Below are 19,825 nucleotides of genomic sequence, written 5' to 3'. Positions count from 1 at the left end.
ACCTGGCTCCCCTGGTTGACCTTAGGGCAGCACTTAATGCATGGTTCATTGATCTAAGTCCCCAGAATTGCCCAGTTCAGCAAAGGGAACAAAAAGTGAACAGCACTCAATGAATGAGACTCTAAAGCTACACTGTCTAATATGCTAACCACTGTTTACACGTGGCCCTCTGCATTTACATCTATCTAAATTAAACAACATTAAAAATTTAATGGCACTAGTTGCACTACAAGTACACAAAAGTTACATGTGGCTAGTGTGGCTACCATAGGGGACAGGACAGATATGGAATGCTTTCATCACCCCCAGAAAGTTCTATGGACACTGCCCTAAGGAAGCTGGTGGGGCACCAGGAGACCCAGGTTCTAGCTCCACAGCCTCGCTCCTAGTTCACACTGAGGTTAGACAAGTCCCTCTGCTTCTCTGAGCCTCAGTTTCATCATTGATGCAGGCTGTCCCACACACTGTGCAAGGTGAAGCCAGGAAGAGCTTCACAAAGACCTTTCAGTTGATTCTGTCACCCACTTCTTTGGATCAGGCCCATGTGGACCTGGGCAATCAGTTGAGCAGGTGAAATCTTTACCTGGAGGCTGAGGGACCTGCCTGACCACCTTCAAGTTCCAGCAGCTCCAATAAAAAACCCAGAGTCCAGAGCTTGCCCAACAAGCCTTCCAGGAAGGCAGCCCCGAAGAGGGTACAGCTAGTGTGTATCTCTCCATCAGCTTAAGCTGGTCTGCATGGGCCTTAAGACCCCTCACTTATCCTTCCTGGACCTAGAAGAGACCCAGGCAGGGCCCGGGGAAAGAGGCAGCAGCAGGGGCTGGTCCACAGGAGAGGGGAGGAGTGGAGAGTGAAAAGTCAGAACCGCACTATCAGCACTGCCTGTCCTCCCCACTTCCTCTCTTTGAACGGATCACATCCTGTTATTGTGTGGACAGAGAAGGCCAGGAGCTGGGGAGGAGGCAGGACTCAGACCAAGCAAGTGGAGCAAAAAAGCAGGAGCCAGAAGAAATTCCATAGTGGCATTTATAGCTCCAGTAGCAAAGCTGCCTGGCCCTACCTGATCCCAGGTGCCATGAGCAGAAGTACAGGATTCAAGAAGGACAGCATGCCCAAGGCAGCCTGCATCTGCCATTAAGATGCTGGGGCTCAGGACAGGAAATGGCACCTTCTCCTGCCTCCTCCTCAGGCGCCTTCAGTCCCAGAAACTCTTGCTCAGGGCTTATATGGCTGCAACTAGGGCTCTCACAGCCATTGGGCCTCTCTCAAACAGCACTTGCCTTCAGGTTTGTATTCTTTGCACTCTACAATCACTTCCACTTGCCCCTGTAGACAGGGACAAGGTGGACTCACACTGCCTCTCCAGCCTGCTGAGCAAGAGGCAGGCCCAAGGGAAGTCTTCCTGCTGTGGGTGATTAAGTCACTGTATTCCCTCTTTCTCTCTTCTGCCATTCCCAAGAGTAGCCCCTATTCTGATCCCATTTCCAGGAATAATAATAGCTACTTTCTATAAACCACAAGCATTTTCCATAAATTATTTTGAAATCCTATGACAGCCCTGGAAGATGAGTGTTAAGTATCTTCACTTAGCAGATGAGGAAACTGAAGCTAAGAGAGTTAAAGATACTCACCCCAAATCACATAGCCAGTGCACTCAGCAGCAATGTTAGAACTTAAACTCAAGTAACACTGACCCTAAAGGCCTGGCTCCTTCTATAGCCCAGCTGCCTTTCCTGTTCACACCCACCCAGGCTCTGGTTCTTCCCACTATGAACTGTATCCCATTGACTGTTCAACCATCTGTTCAACCTGTCCTCCAGCTGGTCCGCTGCTCCAAACAAGCTGTCCCCTGGTCAGTGAGTTATCCCTGGTCCTGGGCAGATTCCTGCAACAAGCTGAGCTGCTGTCCCCCAACAGCATGGCTGGGGCCCCTCTGCTCTATGACTATCAGCTGCCTATTCACTGTCTCTTCTTCCTTCCCAAGAAACCTGGAGCTCTAGCTCTGGACACAAACCCAATTTTACATCTCAGGTCCCCTTGGTCAAGCCCCTTTCCTTCTCTAAGCCCCTTGTCCTCCTTCCCTGGCTGATCATGATGTACTCAAGACTGCCAGGGCTCTATAGCAGGACACACACTTGCCAGGCTTACATGGACAGTGGGGTGGGAGGGCCAGTGCTAGCTGCTGAGGAAGCATTCATTGTTTTGCAAACAGGGAAGAGGTTGGTGGGCAGGCCTGGGGAGGCCCAGCAACTATAAATGAACCAGATAAACAGCAACCCCCACGCTAGGCTTCATCACTCCACACCTGCCCCACCAGGCCTAGGATGATAACAAGGCTGCTGCACCCTAGCCCCAGAAAGCAAAAGCCCTCTTCCCTCTGCCTTTCCAATAAAAGAGTCCAGGGCGGAGACAATCAGCCCAGAGGTGTGGTTTCAGGCAGGAGGCCCTGAGCAGGCAGGACTGTGTAGGAAGAGCTCGCCTGCAGCCAGTCTCCACTCTCCTTCCCGCTGGCTTCAGGCCGGAAGTAAGAGAAGGCACACCAGCAGCTCTTCATGCAGCGGACAGTGAAAGGAACCTGTGCCAGGTTCACCAGGAACACCTCACAGCGCTGGGCAAAGGGTGCTCTCTTCCTCAGGGGGCTCTGTTTCAGTGAGGAAGCAGTTGAGTAGACAGATATAAGTATTAGACAACGTAGGATGGAAGGGGCCACAGTAAAGGAAAGCATGTGGGGACAGGAGGCAGCTGGCCCCATGGAATCAGGGCTGCTTCCTCAATGTTCAGGAGAAGTCAACCAAATGAGAGAGGGGTGGGAAGAGAAGAGGGGTATGCTATTCTGAGAAAAGAAACAAGGTACAAAAACTGGAAGGTCATAGAACAATAAAGTAATGTGGTCTGAAACAAGATGGAGGATAATTCAGTAGGAGCAAAAACAAAGGAGAAAACAAGGCTAGAGAGATCAGCAGACCATTGTGGGTAGGGCCCTTCCACTCTGGGTCAACAGCCCCAGTGCCTCAGAGACGGTGTGGTCCTGAGAGGCAGAAGGCTTGGTCCTGCCTGCCTGCCTGTCACCGTGGGATGTAGGGCCCTGGAAAGATTTTCCTATCAAGGCCGGTCTCTCCACCCAGACATGTGGCTACTATTGCAGGTACCCTACAAGGGCCACACCAACCTGGATAATCTGTAACCTCAAATTCTCTCTTGGAAGCCACACAGTTCAAGAGCATTTCCTCCTTTCATGATAAGGAATGCCTCCGCCCTCCTGGGGAAAATCCATCCAAAACCAGGTGCTCCTCTCTTCCCTATCCTCAGACCAGAACCAGCCATCAGGCTATTTCTCACCTAGTCATCAATGGTCTGCATGTTGCTAAACCCAATCAAGATGTTCAAGCCTTTTCTTGCATGGCCACTCAGCTGTGTTGAACGTGGCTAACCACTTCCTCCACCTCAAATTCTGTACCGTTCTGTGTTAGTCACCAACATTTCTCTTTCTTCTCTGTCACAGCAGGTCCCTTCATCCTGCTGCTCCTCAGGCCTGCGAGCCCAAGATCCATGGACAGCACCACAGGACCCCCAGCTGGGACCAAATCTCATCATCCCCTCTACCTAGGCACTACCTTGTCCTGGCCAGGAAGAGGTGTGCTTAGGGTCTTCCAAAAACCAGGGGGCTTCCCCACAGGCCAAAGCATGACTCCCGAGTCTGTCCTGCCTTGGCAGGTTGAACACTCCAAAGGCAGGGACAGCCAAGGCCAGAGCCTGGCAGAATGAGTGAAGTTCACTGTAAAGGAGCCAAAGTGATCTGTGAGACTCTCAAATGCCCCCTTAGCATAGCTTTTTGCATTCATGTTAATTACTGATTATGTTACTAACCTGTTTACCACAGTTGTGGTTTTATTGTCACTCCTGCTAGAATTTCAGCTCCAGAACAGGGGTCTTTGTTCTATGTTGGATGCCCAGCCCCTAGAACAATACCTGGCCCACAGCAAGTGCTCAGTGAATGCTTTTTAAATGAACTACTGAAAGGAAGCACACACTCAGCTGGAAGTGCCCACCCTTCTGAAGTCCCTGAGTATCAAACAGTCCACATGCATGGGTCTCCTAAGACTCATAGTTCCTGCTGCAAACCACATTTCCATCCCTAACCCTCTAGGGAAACCCTCCCAGGTCCAAAGGCTTTAGCCTCCACCCATGAATTCCAGTCCTCAAGAACAGTAGGGCCATAGAGCTCAGGAGCTGCAGCCCCTGCTGAATGATCAAGGAACATGGGGCCACCTATGTTGACACGTTAATATCCTGAACCTACCCTGGAAGCAACTGCCCCAACCATGAAGCTGAGCTACCACAAGAGGGGGGCTCTGCTGGAACTCCCCCAAACCAAAAACAGGATGCTGAGGAAAGAGGTCCTACGGTGAGGCTGGGCAGGAGGGGAAGAATAGAAACCCTAAGGAAGGACCTCCCTCTTCAGCAGCACCCCAACCCTGCCCTCAGGTGGCCTGGCTCCCACCTCTCAGGGCGTCACCTGAGTCCTGGAGACACCCCCACTTTAGAGGAGGCACGTAGTTGCCAGACCTTAATGTTTTGATTCTCAGGCCTAGAAGCATAAAATGCAAACAGACTCCAGGCCCCTTTGTAAAACTTTTATTTAGAAATCTTCTCCATATAACCTTATATATGTACACACATCATCAACACATGGGTTTGTTTGCTAAAGAGTCACACGCCCGTAGTGTGTTGGTATCTGGGCGTACAAAGGTCAAGGTACCCGGAGCAGTTACTCCTCTTCTGCAGAAAAATGCAGAGACCAATGCAACTCATCACATACAGTACAACATTGACGGAAAGTGCTGAGCCCACTCACAGAAACTGCGCTATGTACATGGGCAGGGCAGGCCTCACATCAGGGTCAGTACCACTGAAATCACAAGTACAACTAGACCCACCCAGGAGCCCACAATGCTGTCGGCTGACTACAGACACCTTCTGTTTTATTTCTGGAAAAGGATAAAGGCTGTACCATCTTGTCATTTACCACTACAAATGAACAATATGAATTCTTCTTAAAAGATGGGATTCCTTCCACATTCTCTTTGTTCTCCAAGTGGTTTTTTCCCTTTACATTTTTCTCTTTTGTACAGATACTGCAGATATTATTCTTGGAACATTGCCATTTCTTCATGGGCAAGGAGAAGGCAAAGGAAGGAGCAGAGCATGAGTTATGGAAGGTGAGAACAGAAATTAGGGGCCTTGGTTAGTTCTTTCAAAGACCTAAAGCCTCTTCCTTCCAGGTCCTGGGCCTGTGGAAGAAGCTGATTACCTTCTATATAGTCTGCCCACGTTCCCGCATCTCTTTCCCATTCTCACTGCTCTCCCTCACCTTGGAATGGGACAGAAACGAAGACAATCTGGAGAAATGAGGATCTAGATAGCTCAGGCAAAAGTAGTTTACAACCTAAATTAACCAAATGCCAACTTCCCAGGGCTGAGAACCACCCTGCAGGATTGGTACCAAAGGCAATAGTGCTTTTTTGTTTTATTTTAAGGGAGAAGAATTGGGGATTGAATCCAGGACCTCATATGCTAGGCAAGTGCTCTGCCTTGAGCTATACCCTCAGCCTGAAGAAGAGCTCTGGTATGGCCTCAAAAAAACACTTCCACTTTCACAATTGATGCCCTAGGAGACAGACGAAGCCAGGGTAATTATGAGACTCTGACACTTAGAAAGATACCTATCCCAGTCACACTGCAGAAAAAGGAACCAGAAGCTTAAGTCCTGAGAGAATGTGTGACCCATCTCATAAAACCCATCCATTCACTTGTAACTGCTTTTCATTGCTAACCAAGCTAATCAACTAAGAACCAAACACAGCCTTAAAGCCTAGGGCAGCTGCTCCATGTTTTGTTAGTTACTCCATGTTTACAAGGGTGAGACTCCTCACGGGATCTTCTAAGCCCTGGAAAAGAACCAACCCTCACATTTGTCAAAATATAATTTTGAGAGTATGAAATGAGATGTAGAATCAGAGTGCTTCAGTGGTTTGCAGTATTGTCCCCAAACCCAAGAAATAGACCTCACAATTTAAAAGGAAGGGGAGAGAAGCTGGGACCCCGTGTTTGCATAGGGCTGTACTCAAGGCTCCATCACAGCAGGTGCAACCACTGGGCTGAAGCTCAGAACATGATAGGCTTCTGCCTGGTAGGATGGGGCCATCAAATATTTTCCCTCCGACCTCAAGAGCCTTGTAGGCGAGGGCTGCAGTAACTTAAATACAATGCCAGATACACAGAACTTCTGTGCAGTTTATTATATGGGACTGGAATGCATCTCAAGCAGGCCTGGCCTTAAGAATCGTGTCCCTGGGTGGGCATTGTGGCACACACCTGTAATCCCAGCTTTTGGGAGGCTTAGCAGGAGGACTGTCATGAGTTTGAGGCCAGCCTGGGCTACACAGCAAGACTCCATCACCAAAAAAAGGAAGCAGGAAGGAAGGAAGGAAGAGAGGGAGGGAGGGAGGGAGGGAAGGAAGGAGGGAAGGAGGGAAGGAGAGGGAAAGAAAGACAGAGAGAGAGCAAGCAAACCCCACTGTCTGAATTGACAGAGAAGGCAAGAAGACAGTGGTCCACATTACAAAAAGATTCACTTTACAAAAGGACTTTCAGTAATTATTTCTGTATAAGATGAAGAATGAGGATTTGATTTACACAAATTTCCTGTACAACTTTCGGAGTGGGCACTCCTATTGAATTAAACCAGCCTCCCACACCATATACACCCCGGATGACCTAAAGCTGCACAAAGGAAGGGTACTTAAGGTTCTGCTAAGTGAATGTGTGTATGTTTGGGTCTTAGCCAGGGCCTGGCCTCCGGTTGGATTCCCCAGTCGCTTCTAGAAGTGGGGCTGTGTCCTGGGTCATATCAAGACCTAAAGATTCCACCAATAACAGAAGTCAAGCAAAAGTTCCAAATACAAAAAAAAAAAGGTCATAGGACAGAGTTTGTGCTCAATTCAGAAGAAAGAACAGACCGTCAGCAGACAGACATGTTGCAGCAGGGAACTCCCTCCAAGCATCTCAGAGAACACACATAGGCCTCACATCTCAGCAACAGGTTCCCAACAGCACACTGGCATTTGCTCAGTGGCATGAACAGTGACCAGTAGGAGTTGAAGCCCACATGCCCAAAATATTTCTTGCTCCATTTCTAATATCATTTTCCTTTTCTCTGCCTTCATACAAAGCCCAACAGGGTATGTTCAAGGCTGTACACTCAGTTCCAACAGCCGCAGGACAAGAAGGCAAGTTTTATTATGAAGAAAGTAGAGCTCTGATTGCCAGGGCAAAAAGTAAGGGCTCCTGGGTTTGCTGACCCTCTGGCCCAGGTGAAAGCAGTCTGTCCACTGGCCATCTTCTTCAACCAGGCCCTGAAGAAGGCACCTCGAGGCTTGGGACTCCCCGCAGCAGCTGGCAAGCTGGATGGACCAACACGGGCCTGGGTGAAGACAAGGCTCAAGAAATGGGCAGCTATTGGGTACCTATATATTTGGACAGAAGCGGCCACAAAAGCCACCCCAGCCAACTCAGGAGGGGCTAAAGGCAAGGCAGAGGCTCCTTGGATGCCTCAGGTGACAGCTGACAACCCCAGGTCCCGGCAAAGACAGGGTTCCCAAACTTCAGGTCAAAAGCAGGGACACTTAAGCCTCTTACTTGGGAACTCTTAGGGATTGTGGAGAGGGGGGAAACCGTGCCATCTTCAGAAAAAGTACCTACCACTTTGCTCCATTTTCCTGTTCTCCTACTGAGGCAGGAATAAGAATCTCCTACTGAGCAGGGATATCCAGGCCCAGGGACGTTAGGGCTTCCCAAAGTTCAGACTTCAAGGGGAGTTCATCAAGAATCCATTGCCCTGCTTCTCATCCCACCTGCCCTGACACCCACTATCCCAGTGGCCTGGGGTCCCCTCCTGGCCTGTCCTCAATGCCCCCAGACCCATCACCGGGGGCCGGCCCCATCAGTGGCAGGCAGCAGGGCAGGATGGAGGCTGTGGGCCATATGCTTGGGAGCTGGCTCCTCCGTGTAGCTGTCCGGGCTGGCTGCCCCGTCCAGGGAGCTGCCACAGCTGGAGTTAGGGGAAAGCACATCCTGGAGGAGGTCATCAGGGGGTGCGCCACCCCCTGCCCCACCACCACCACCTCCCCCCACGGGGTCCTTGCCAGGCTTGGCCCGTTGGGTGCCCTCCTCCTCTTGGTCATTAAGCAGCTTGGCCAGGAAGTTGATGTACTTCATAGCCAGGCGGAGGATCTCATTCTTGCTGAGCTTCTTATCTGGGGGATGCGTGGGAATCAGCTTTCGAAGCTCAGCAAATGCCCCATTCACATTCTGCTGCCGCCATCGCTCCCGGCTGTTGGTGAAGATCCGCCGCACAACTTTGGTGTGGGGACCTGGAGGTTGGAGGACACAGGTCAGAAGAATGTTCTGCAATTTAAGGGCTCTCCATCCACTAGGACACTGGGGAGGCCCAGATCGCCTTCTTTCCCTTACTCAGACTCTAAGCCCAGTTCACGCGTCACCTTCTCCTTGCGCTCTTCTTTCGACTCTCCCGACTACCCCATTCAAACCCCATCCACGGCCCTGCTACCCCTTTATCTCCGTCACTCTTCGTTATTACGCATGTATGGCTATTCCCTGAGATTCTGACATTTGAGGACTGGGACCGTACATCACCCATTCAGGAAGTCACTTGTGCCCAGAGTCCTTGTAGAGCTCTGCAGGAAGACAAACCAGGCTCTCCGGGTATGGCTCTTGACCAGTCCTTCCTAGAAAAGCACTCCTGGGGAACGTCCTTGGATAGTTTATGCCTGGTTGCCTCCTCTGCAAGTAGGCAGAGTACTAGTAAACTTAGGGTTATTACAAGATGATTACATGAGTCCAATGCCTCCCCCAGATGAAAGATTTAAGACAATGCCTGCCTCCACTTAAACATTCAATACATATCAGCTATTACTGTCATCAGTGTTTTACTCACAAGGCAGGCACTAAGAAATAACAGTGACTAAAACACAAGGGGTCCCTGCCCTCATGGAGCTTACATTTTAATGGGGATGAAAGATGATGAACAAAAAATGGGGGACCAAAAATGGAAAGGAGCTACTACACTTAGCTAATATGGCCAGTGGAGGCCTTTCTAATGATATGACATTCATAAGGTAAAAATTTAAGGTTAAAGCAACACCAACCAGGCACAGGGGGGGAAGGGGAAGAGTGTTTAGGCACAGAGTATGGCATGTGTAAAGGCCCTGAGGCAGGAAATAGCCAAAGCTAGCCTGGCTGTGGGTGCAAGGTCAGAATAGGCAGGGCCCTCTGTAACCACTGGACCCAGACCTCAGAATGTGGAGACTTGGGGCAAGATGGAGGGAAAGGAAAGGGCTAGGATTGTATTTAAATCCCACTGCTCATTTTACAGCTAAGGAGACAGCATGGGACAGAGGTAGGCCTTGCCTCAGTGGTCAATCTGGGACCCAGGTCATCCACGCTGACACTTGATGCTTTACGGTCCCCCTTTCCTCTCTGGCATACACACACACACACACACACACACACACACACACACCCCATGTTTCCCCAGAGAGGATCACTTAGCCCCTGTGCTACCTCTGAAGCTGTCTTTCCAAACCCCACAGGCTCCAGCCCAGAGGACTCTTAGCCAAAGGCCAGGCCTAGGCTGGGAAAAACCACACACCTGTGGGCAGTTCTGCCCTGGGCTGCCTCAGAGAAACAACTTGCTGCTCTCAGGCCTGCAGGTCCCCAAGCTGTGACACAGGGAAGACTGGTGATGTGGTGAGCTTGAGGGAGCTCACAGCAGGGGAAGGGAAAGGGATACTACAACTGTTGTTCCAGCTAGAGCCAGACAGCCTCTGGGAGCGAGCAGTGTGGGGAGCCAAGGACAGATTCCAAAGCTCACATTCGATGTTAGGAGAACAGACCAGGACTCAGCTGTAAGATTTTAAGCAAGCTACTTAATCTCCCTGAGTCTCAATTTACTCATCTGTGAAAGAAACAATTAATATTGACCTCAGGGGCTTGTGGACACACAAAGTCCATGGCATATAGTAAGTGTCCTGAAAGCAGTAGCAACTATTGCTATTACCCCCCCTCCCAAGGACTGTCTAAGGCCTGCTAGCAAAGTTCTGGGTGCTAGGAGTACAGTTGTGAATGAGACACACAAAATCTCCGTGTTAAGGAGATCCCAGTCTTCAACGGTGGGGACTTACTGTCCCCAAGACACAGGAAGGAGAAGGAGGAATGAGTACCTACCCCAATCCAGGTCCTAAAACCACTTTAACTCATGGTATTCACTCAACAACCTGGGAGGAAGCTGTTATTCTCTACATTTTACACCCAAAGAAATTGTGGCCAGAAAAAATTGAGCAACAGGAATCCATATCAAGCCCCGACTCAGGGCTGGTGATGTAGCTCAGTAGTAGAATGCTTGCTTAGCATGTATGAGGCCCTGGGTTCAACCCCAGACCCATACAAAAAAAAAATAGTCTTGACTCTGGAGCCTGCATTGGTTCCACTTCTGTGGGCTCCTTTGGGCTCAGTCTCTGAGTTCAATGCCCTACTTCTTCCCCTTTACCTACGCGTCTGCCTATTCCTCTCTGACCCCTCCCTAGAGGACCCTTCCTTCCCTTTATTAGTCTGTCCATCCTTTGATGTCCTCTGTCTCCCTCTGGCTCTGAGTAGGTGCTCCAAATACACACACAGGGTATATTTATGGGCAGTGGCCTTCCCGCACTCCTCCTGGACCCTCCTGCTCTGTCATCTCCTCTGCTTCTCCCCTGGGAAACTCCAGGGCTGCCCGCACCACACCCACCCACCCTGGGCTGTAGAACCCTCTCTCATCAGCAGCACTCTATGGTTGCTAGACTCACCTCTGAAGCTCAGTCTCCACACACAGCCCTTCCTACCAGCTCCTAGTATTTGGCCCAGCCCTCCTGAGGTCTCAGTGTTCTTCTACAGAGCCCCAGGACCTGCTCACATCCCTCAGCTCTGAAGAGCCTGTTCTGCTCTGATGGTGAGCACAGCAGGTCAACCCTGAGAGAAGGGCAGGGATCCCTGGATCTCCCATCCTTCCAACCCTTCCTGGAAAGCTCAGGGCCAAAGAATATTAAAATACTGTAGTTCTCACAGTAGCCATGCTGAGTTCCCTTTGCAGGAATCAAGGGACGAGGATAGACTCTATAACAATGGGAGGAACTCCTGGTTCTAATACAGAATGGGGAACAGGGTGTAAAGGGACAATGTAGAATCCAGGAGAAGATCCCGGAAGGTGCAATGCCAGACTCCAAAGATGACATGAGGGTTGGTTTGGGGATACCTTAAGGGTCAGAGGTTGGAGTCCATTGTTACCCTCTTCTGGGATCCCTGCCAGAGTGTAGGAATGGGCTCTGATAGGGACTAGAACTGACTACAGTTTTGGGCTCAGTGCCACTGTGTGTCCCTCCATCTCCCACATCCCCTCTTCCCAGGACTGTGAGTGTAACCCTCTCAGCTCCAGCTTGGGTCCACAGTGAAAGGCTTTGGCATTTTGGCTCCAAAATGGCCTGCCCACTGTGTGAAAAGTTTACACAGTCTGGATATCCCTGCCTGCAGAGGGCTCTAACCAGTGTGTGGGAGGGGGACTCACCATCTGTAATCTCCATCTCATAGGGAGAGGGTCTCCTCTTCACTCGGTTGTTTGTGGTGAACATAGGGAAGGCATCAGGCTCCCCAAAGAACCCGCTGTGGAGGGAGCAGGCAGATCACAAGATCATATATAGGGCAGAGAGGAGAAGGGGACTCCTTAGGGATCCTCTTGCATGTTTGGAGTCCCCCACCCTTGGAAGGCAACCTTGGTCCCTTCACACTAAAACTTGATATAAGGGGAATTCACACACACACACACACACACACACGCACACACGCACATCACAGACAGACACATTTGCCTCCCCCACAGGCAAGGATGCAATCTGCAGACTCAAACACACTTTCAAACAGGTGCCTGCGCAGGAAGACATGGTCTTCACACCTCACGGTGTTCAACTTTGGCACCGAGGGGCACACAGTCCACTCCCACCAACCTCACCCCACCTTCGAGGGCCCTGGATGGACCACCGCGCTGACACTCTGACTCCCCACCTCCCCGTGCACCCCAGGACTTTCCTACAGACCCGCCCCATATCTCCCCCACAGCTTTCTCACTGCGGGTCCCACTCTCTGAGCCTCACCTTCCCCTCCCTATCCCAGTGCCCCAGGACACTGTCACCACAGTGTCCCAGCGCGAAGTCACGATGTGCAGGCACAGCTAGGGCCAGGGAGGCTGGGCGCCAAGAGGAACTTATCTATCACTCCTCGCCACTGCAACGCCCCAGACCCTTCTCTCTCGCCTGTCCACCTGGGGCTGCAGCTTCCGGAATAATTCCACATCCAGTCAGCAAACAACCCTCTGCGCACAGCTGAGCAACTGCAGACTCATTCTCCCCTGAGACTTACACTCGGGGTACCCCGTCCAATCTCCACCACCCAGCACACCGTGCAGCTACTGTCACCCCGCCACACACCCGCCCCTCAAGCGTGCGTCCGTACACACACACACTCCCTGCACACCGCAGGTCCTATCAGTCGCTGCCAGTCTCTCCCGCTCTCTCGGCTCCTTCCCCGCTTGCGCTCGCGGGCTCCAGCTCGCAGTCTCTGCCGCCCAGGGGTGCAGAAGGGGACCCTGGCGGCCCTCCGCCCTCTGCCCTCCCCGGGGCTCACCTTCCCAGCGAGGCCAGCGGCTGGCTGAGGCTGTAGAGCAGCGCGCGGCCAGGGCCGGCGGGGGCCGCCAGCACGGGCGGGCTCAGCTGCACCATGCGGCCGTCGCCAGGCAGCTCGGCCTGAGTCGAGGCAGGAGCGGGAGCCGGGGCGGGCCCGGGAGGTCTGCACAGCTCGGTGGTGGGCACTCGATGGCGCGCTTCGGCCGCAGCCTCGTCTCGGCCCTTTAAGTCCCTGGCGGCGCCGCCCCCACCGGCGGGGCCGCCCCCCGGCCCGCCCAGCTCGATGACCGGGGGCTCTGCCGGGGCCGCGCGGCTCGTCTCCTTGGCGACGCCGTTCAGCAGGACCAGATGCGGGGGGGCCATGCGGGCCTCGGCCGCGTCCCGTCCCTCTAGCGGGGGGTCACTGCGTGCCGCCTCGCTGGGCGGCCGCTCGGTCATCCTGCGGACAGACGGACAGTCAAGCGGACGCCAGCTCCGACAGCCGCCCCGGCCCACTGCAGAGGGGACTCAGGCGCTGAGAAGGAGAAGCGGCCCAGAGACTCAGCGCCACGTGGACACGAAGCTCGGCTCTCCGGGCCTGAAGGCCGGCTGCCCCTGGGCCAGAGGGAAAGGGGGTCTCTCCGGACTGGGGAAAGGAGGGGCTGTATCGGAGGCACGGAGACTGAGCGCCAAAAGGACAGAAATAAAGACAGCAGAAACGTCGGAAGAAAAGGAATATGGCCCGCGAAAGAAAAACCGCAGGGAATAAAAGGAGGAAGGAAATGCAAAGAGAAGAGAAAGAAAGTTGCCCGGACCCCCTTAGCCACAAGGGAAGAGGAGGGAACAACCCCCGACCGTTCTCTTCCCGCCCCCACCCTCCCGCTTTTGCTTTTGGCGGGGAATCTGTCAGAAAGGGAAGGGGTGGGGTGGTTTTCACCTCTCAACAACACCCCCCACCCTACACCCCACACACATCACCCAGAAACCTGGTGGAGGTGGAAGTAGGGAATGCAAGCTACAGGGACTTGGGTCCTCTTAGCCAGAGCTGGCAGAAAATAATCCAGAGGAACCAGTTCCACCCGCCCCATACACACAAATCCACCAGCTCTGAAGGATGTCTGGCGTCTAACGGTGCTGAGTACATCCACTTTATATTTATTCTGTGCACTGCTGTTTTACTTCTCAGACAAGAGAGGAGAAATTATCAAGGGAAGACGCTGATCCTGGCACTGCCACCCTGACTCCACAGATTTTTCCTCCGCTAGACTCAGAAGAAGTGAGGCCAGGTCTGCAAGGAAGGCCTGGCTGAGGCAGTATAGAGTCCAGACGTTCAGAGTGCTTCTGAGGACATGCTGTCTGGCCTCTCTTCCAAAATCAGGAGGAGGTGTCAACAAGGCCCTTGAATTCTTCCAGCCCCCCGCTCAACACACACACACCTCGGTTTATGGAACTCTGATCCCACTTTAACTGTGTTATTCTCATTTATACAGTGGAGCCCAGAAACTCCTTTCCCCACAGCCATATTCCATGATGACCACTCTACTTCCCACAAGCATGCTAGAGTTCTCCCACCACCTGGCTTCATCCACATAGAACCAAGCCCCACGGGCCCTGCCGCCACCACCTGCACCATGAGACTTAGGATTCAGAGACTGAGGAAGCTTGTGAGTTGCTTTAATAAAAAAATACAATGAACTCAACAGGCTTCATAAATTATTATTAAATAGGGTCCTATTCTCAGAATTATATAATTGGGGTATTTTAAAGTGGAAGAGATTCACAAAAGTGCAATTAAGCTTCAAGGTAAGTCATCTAATCAATTCATCACAGCCAGCAAGCTCCTATTCTACCACTACAATGCTCTGGACCAGAGTCCATCTTGGAACCATGCCTTTCATTCCAGAAGGGCGACTACACTCCTCCACCTACAAAACTCGGCTCAATTTTGAGGACATACTGCAGCATGCAGAGGACAGAGATTCAGACTGCACACTGCTCTGGGTCCTACAGCTCCCACACTACCTGGAAATGACAAAATTCCCTAAAACTTGGCGTACCCAATCTGCAAAAACAGTGAGTCTATGATGCCTCCTTGAAAGCAAGTTTACAGTTACAGCAGAGACAAAAGGTCTGTATCCACAGAATACCACAGCCAAGACACCTAGGCCAAATGAATGGAAATGGATGGGAAGTATACTAGCAATCTTAGTTTCCCTTCAGCTGATGAAATGTACCCGAAATATATCAGGTCCTGGAGAAATATACAGGGGAGGTGCTGGCTCCCTACTTCTCTATTACCACCAGCACCGTGGATTCAAGTACAGGTGCCTCAGCCTATGGTTCTAGGTTCTATGTGTGACAAACAATGTGCAATGCAATTCCAACCGAGCTCAAGCTCCACTATGACACATTTATACCTTCTGATTAATTCCACCCTAGCAGGAGAGGCAGGTTCCCAAGGGGCAAAGGGAATCACATATTCTAGATGAATTGATCCTGGCCCAAAATGGTCTCTCCAGATGCCTATAAATAGCCTTCCCTCCAAGGCTTCTAGTGAAAAATACAGATTGGCCCTCCTGGAGTCTATGGTAGACTTCTCCTGTCCCACCTTACCAAAATCCAGTCAGCTCTTCTGAGCCCAGGATCAACCAAGTCAGTGGTCCATGCCAGGAGGAAACCACCAGAGGACTCTTGCAAGCACCTGTGGTTGTCAGACTAAACTGCATCTCTTGACTTCAGTTAAGTTTACTGAAAGGAAAGCCTGAGTAGCTGTTATCTGCTGCATTTGTTTTAATTGGAGGAGAATGGAGAAGGGGGAGATTTAGGACTGAATGGCATTAGACTAGAATATTTAGAGCTGCAATTCTCTTTGTGTAGCAGAGATCCAGCTTGCTTCCCTGACACCCCCAGTTACCAGTGGGGTGGAATGTTTCAGTGTGTGCTGAAGGAGGAGATCCGGGAGTGCCTTCTGGGGCCAGGCAACAGGGTCTCCAGTAGTTCTCAATCCCCGGGGCAAAGATAATTTCTTAGATGAAGCAGTGGCTCAGCCACTGCTTTCGACCTGGCCTTGGGTCCCTCTTAACCCACTCACAGTGCAGGACACCCTGGGGGAGCCCCAAAGTTGCACCAAACCAACCCCCAGTGTTCTGGGTGCTATCCAAGCTCAGGGAGCAGAGAGGTGTTTCAGCCCAGTCGCCCTAGGCCTCAGGCCCACCCAAGCGAGGGCTTTGTGCTGGCCCGGATGACCTCGGCCTTCTTCCTGCTGAACTCCAAGCAGTGTACAGTACCCGGATACAGCCACAACAAAGTTACCGACCTTGAGGAGCGTCCACAGATCCTGACTGGGAGAAGGACAAGGAGGACCTACCATAGTCCAACCATCTGGTTTCACCACAGGCCAAAAAAATGGAAAGGGCCCGGTTGGAGGCCGTAGGCAGATAAGGGCAGTCAAATGCTGGATTCAAAACCCTCGGATGGCCCTCTCCTTCCCTAGCCTCAGTCTGAGATTGGGTCTCCCCTGTCCACAACCCCACCCCCACCCCAGGTGGGAACCCCAAGGACTTCCTGGACACCCTTTCCACCATATCACCACCTACACCACCCTTCAAATACTCACCTCGGGCATATTTAGAGAGACTGGCCCCTAGGAATAGGACCTGCACTCTTCCGACCGGGAGGGGTCCAGGCTGTGCGCCGGGTCTCTGCTTTCAGAGCCTCTCTAGCAGAGAGGCCAGCAGTTAGGCTGCGGTGTGGTCCTAGGCGGTCTGCCGCGCCCAAACCAGTTTCCAGGAAAGATGGGGGTGGAGAGAAAGAGGGAGGGCAAGAGGGAGGGCGAGAGAGAAATGGGGGTCAATGGCTGGGAATTACCTCGGGTCTCCTGCCAACCAGCCTGGGGAGTAGCTCGAACCGCTTCCTGCCCCCACCCTGCAGGTGTTTAGAGACTCAATCCCACCTCGTCCCTGTAAAAATGAACACTACACCTGACCAATCAGAAATAACTTTAGTCCAACAAAAACAACCCTTCCCTGCGAGATGCCAAGAACATTTTTGAACCCTGCAACTGGGGTCGGTGTTGTTCAACACAGCCGTTTGATTTCCAAGCAGGGACGTGTCTACGCTCTTTTCTCCTTAACCTGAGCCAGGCTCCAGCAGTCACCACAGCGCGACAGTCCAGGGGTCGACCCTGGCCTGAGGTGGAGGGTGGGGGACACGTCCGGAAAGGTGGATGGAGTCTCCAGGCCCTGGTCGCTGCGGCAGAACCTCAGATCCCCCGTCCCCAAGGCCTTTGCCTTCCTCTCTGGACCCCCAGCTACCCACCTCCAGCCCAAAGCGAAACCAGAACCCCGATTCCAAGGGTCGTACTTCCCTGCAGGAATGGAGTGGGGGTGGGGGGAAGGGACAGAAAATCTATTCAGGTCCTTTCTTTTCTTCCTATTGACAGAAAGAAGGAAATAAAGAAAATGCAGAAAATAGGATGAGAGAGGAAAAAACGGAGAAAGAAATAAAGAAAAGAAATCCCTTACCTTTACTACCCGTACAAAATGATTTTCGATTTTTCTGTTTTAAACAGGCAGAATAAGAAGGAATGCTAATAAGTTGTTGCAGTAATAAAGCAAAAGAGAAAAAGGATAAAAACAAACCCGACACTGCTTCCAAGGGTGTAGCTGTGTTTAGTTGCTTTTTCTCCCCCAGGAGGTTTTAATTTGTTTTTGCCTAAACGTCCAGTTTATGATCGTACATCGAAGTCTTGAATTAATTGAGAAGGCTTCCTTATTTTGGCTGAGTCTTTTGTGGGAATATAGGAATAATTTTTCCCTGGTTGTCAATCTAGTGCGGGAGGTTTTTCTTTCTCTTCTAACCCAAATGGTGGGAGGGGAAGAGAGAGGGAGGGAAACCCACCCATTCCTGGGGTTGGTTGGGGTTAGTGCTTGCTTATGAAGGTATTTCTGTCTGACCCTTTCTCCATTTTCTCTCCTTACCCCAAACCCAGCAACTTAGAAAACAGACCAGGGGCGGGAGGGGGCGAGTCCTGTGCTGCTTTGTTCTCCCTCCTGGGGAGATAAAGTGACACGCTGCTCCGTTTGGGGGCTATTATTTTAATTAAAATAGGGTGTTAATGATAGTGGCCGTGATGATGACGATGACATTAACAACTGGCAAAACAAAATCCTTTCTTCTTGAGCCAGGCTAGCATGGACCCCTTCCCTTCAAGGAGCCTGACTCGGCTACGGTCACCCGTTCGACCGGCATCTGACCCACGCGGGATGCGGCTCCTGAGGAGCGGGTGGGAAATGGTCCCCAGAGGTGATCTCCAGCCCTCCACCCCTAGTGGCGCAAGGCCTAGAAAAGGCATCCATTGTCCTTACCCGGCCTCTCCCACAGCCCACCGCGGCCGCGCCGGCGAAACTGACCAGAAATGGGCGAAGCCGAAGTGCGGCGCGCACTGCAGACCCCGGCTCCGGGCTGGCAGGCGCGGGGCTCCGCGGGCTCTGCTCACCCGCGAGCTCTGCAGCGCCTCTGCTCTCCAGCGCACCCTTCAAAGGCCGAGGCACAGCCCGGCGCCGGACACAGCGACGGCCAGCGAGGGTCTGTCCGCCCTTCCAAGCCCACACTGTCTCCCGAATACATCATAATTTGGAATAAAATGTGAAACCCCGCTCCCCGCCCTCACGCCGACGCCCCCACTAGCGCCTCGGTCTCTCGCTCGCCACCCCCACTCCCGCCCCCAGCGATTTGCAAACGCACCTCTAAAGGACACAAGCACACAGGCACGCAACTCAGTGCGGACAGGACCACACAGGGTCCAGCCTCGCAGGAGGGAGGCACACAAGCACAGCCCAGCCCTGTCCCACGCGCCGACATGGTCAGCAGACCCGTGCTGTCCAACGCGACACAACGAAATTGGTCAGCGCAGTCGCTCGCGGACACAAAACCCGACACGGTCAGACCACACACGCCCGACAGAACAACGAAACCACGCACGCACAGTCGCCGAGACCCTCGGCCCCACACAGACGCTGACTCCCGCTGAGAAAAGCAGCGGGCGCGATGACACACATCGAATACAACGCAACAGGGCCTCGAAGGGGCCAAAGCCACACACCCAAACAGAGCAGCCACCATCATACTCGGACGCGCGACCAATCGCCAAAAGGACCACACTCGGGAGCAGGCGGCCTTGCCGCGGCTCACACACGCACACACACTCACGCACTCTCACAATCCCACCGCATGCACACAACCACCAAGAAGGAATGAAAACCAACCACCGCCTCGCGCATTTCTGTATATTGCGTAAGGAAAAAGGGGAAGGAAGGAAGAGAGTCTCCGAGGCAGGAGGGGCCGCGGCGCCGAGGGCGGAGGTGTCGGTGGAAAATGCCCCCCATCGAAAGGCGCCCCGGAGAGGAGCGCGGCGTCCCCGGCGGGTGCGGGAAGAGGGAGGAAACGGACGCGGGATTTGGTGGAGGAAGCCGCTTCCCCTCTAGAAAGAGAACGAATGCTCACGTTTTTCCGTAGGGGGTGCGCGTGTGGCCATTTTGAGGCCGCTGCTGGGGTGCGGCGCCCGCCCCCGCCCCCGCGCGCGCCCCCCGCGCCCCCCGCGCCCCGCCCAGCCCGCGCTCTAATCCCGCTCACGTCCCAGCCCTCGTTAGCATGGGCCGAGGCGCGCCGGGGCCGTGTGCGCCGCGGAGATAAGGCACTGCCGCGGGTCCGCCCGCCCCCGATAAGCGCCTCGGCCATTATGGGCCAAATGATTCATTTTAATTTGCCAATTTCACCGGAGGGAATGGAGACTGGTTGTGCGGGGCGCAGGGACCGGCTCCGAAGAAAAGTGCCGCAGAGAGAACTGCGCGCTTTCTAGGGCCCAGCGGGGCAACCCCCTTCCTCATCCCCCAGCTCTCAGGAATCCCCGCACCCCACACAACCTCTCTCACTCCCTCTGCCTTGCAGACACTGTTTGCCTGGACTCTGACCCCGACACTTGGTCCGTGCCTCTGACGACCACCCGGACACCCAAAACATCACCTGCCAACCCCTCTTCATACATTCTTTCTTCGGTG

At 52.9% G+C, this 19,825-nt stretch overlaps 1 protein-coding gene across 5 annotated transcripts; it reads right to left on the bottom strand.

Annotated features, from left to right (window-relative positions):
* Positions 1-4,620: 4,620 nt before the first annotated feature.
* On the bottom strand, positions 4,621-19,337 carry Tal1 (TAL bHLH transcription factor 1, erythroid differentiation factor). 5 transcript variants are annotated; one of them, XM_004869311.4, is made up of 5 exons: positions 19,272-19,337; positions 16,384-16,531; positions 12,790-13,227; positions 11,678-11,772; positions 4,621-8,432 (listed from the first exon to the last, which is right to left on the bottom strand). In XM_004869311.4, exons 3-5 carry the CDS (start codon positions 13,224-13,226, stop codon positions 7,984-7,986), a joined length of 981 nt encoding a protein of 326 aa, XP_004869368.1. In that variant the 5' UTR covers position 13,227; positions 16,384-16,531; positions 19,272-19,337; the 3' UTR covers positions 4,621-7,983. The 5 variants fall into 5 exon arrangements, with proteins under 5 accessions (XP_004869368.1, XP_004869364.1, XP_004869365.1 ...); XM_004869307.4 differs by lacking the exon at positions 19,272-19,337 and adding an exon at positions 18,134-19,262; XM_004869308.4 differs by lacking the exon at positions 19,272-19,337 and adding an exon at positions 18,179-19,262.
* Positions 19,338-19,825: the final 488 nt, after the last annotated feature.

The sequence above is a fragment of the Heterocephalus glaber genome, unplaced genomic scaffold (assembly GCF_053883595.1).
Source record: "Heterocephalus glaber isolate CG9 unplaced genomic scaffold, H.glaber_assembly_v1.0 deba00001451, whole genome shotgun sequence".
NCBI lineage: Eukaryota > Metazoa > Chordata > Mammalia > Rodentia > Bathyergidae > Heterocephalus > Heterocephalus glaber.
This window is presented reverse-complemented; position numbering and strand designations above follow the sequence as displayed.

What these genes read in the sequence shown, in the direction of transcription:
- Tal1 (XM_004869311.4), bottom strand. Translation starts at nt 13,226, where the DNA reads ATGACCGAGCGGCCGCCCAGCGAGGCGGCACGCAGTGACCCCCCGCTA. An exon ending in CCGCTGGCCTCGCTGGGAAG is followed by an intron (nt 11,773 to 12,789) that starts GTGAGCCCCGGG and finishes CTCCCTCCACAG; the next exon opens with CGGGTTCTTTGGGGAGCCTG. An exon ending in TGAGATGGAGATTACAGATG is followed by an intron (nt 8,433 to 11,677) that starts GTGAGTCCCCCT and finishes TCCAACCTCCAG; the next exon opens with GTCCCCACACCAAAGTTGTG.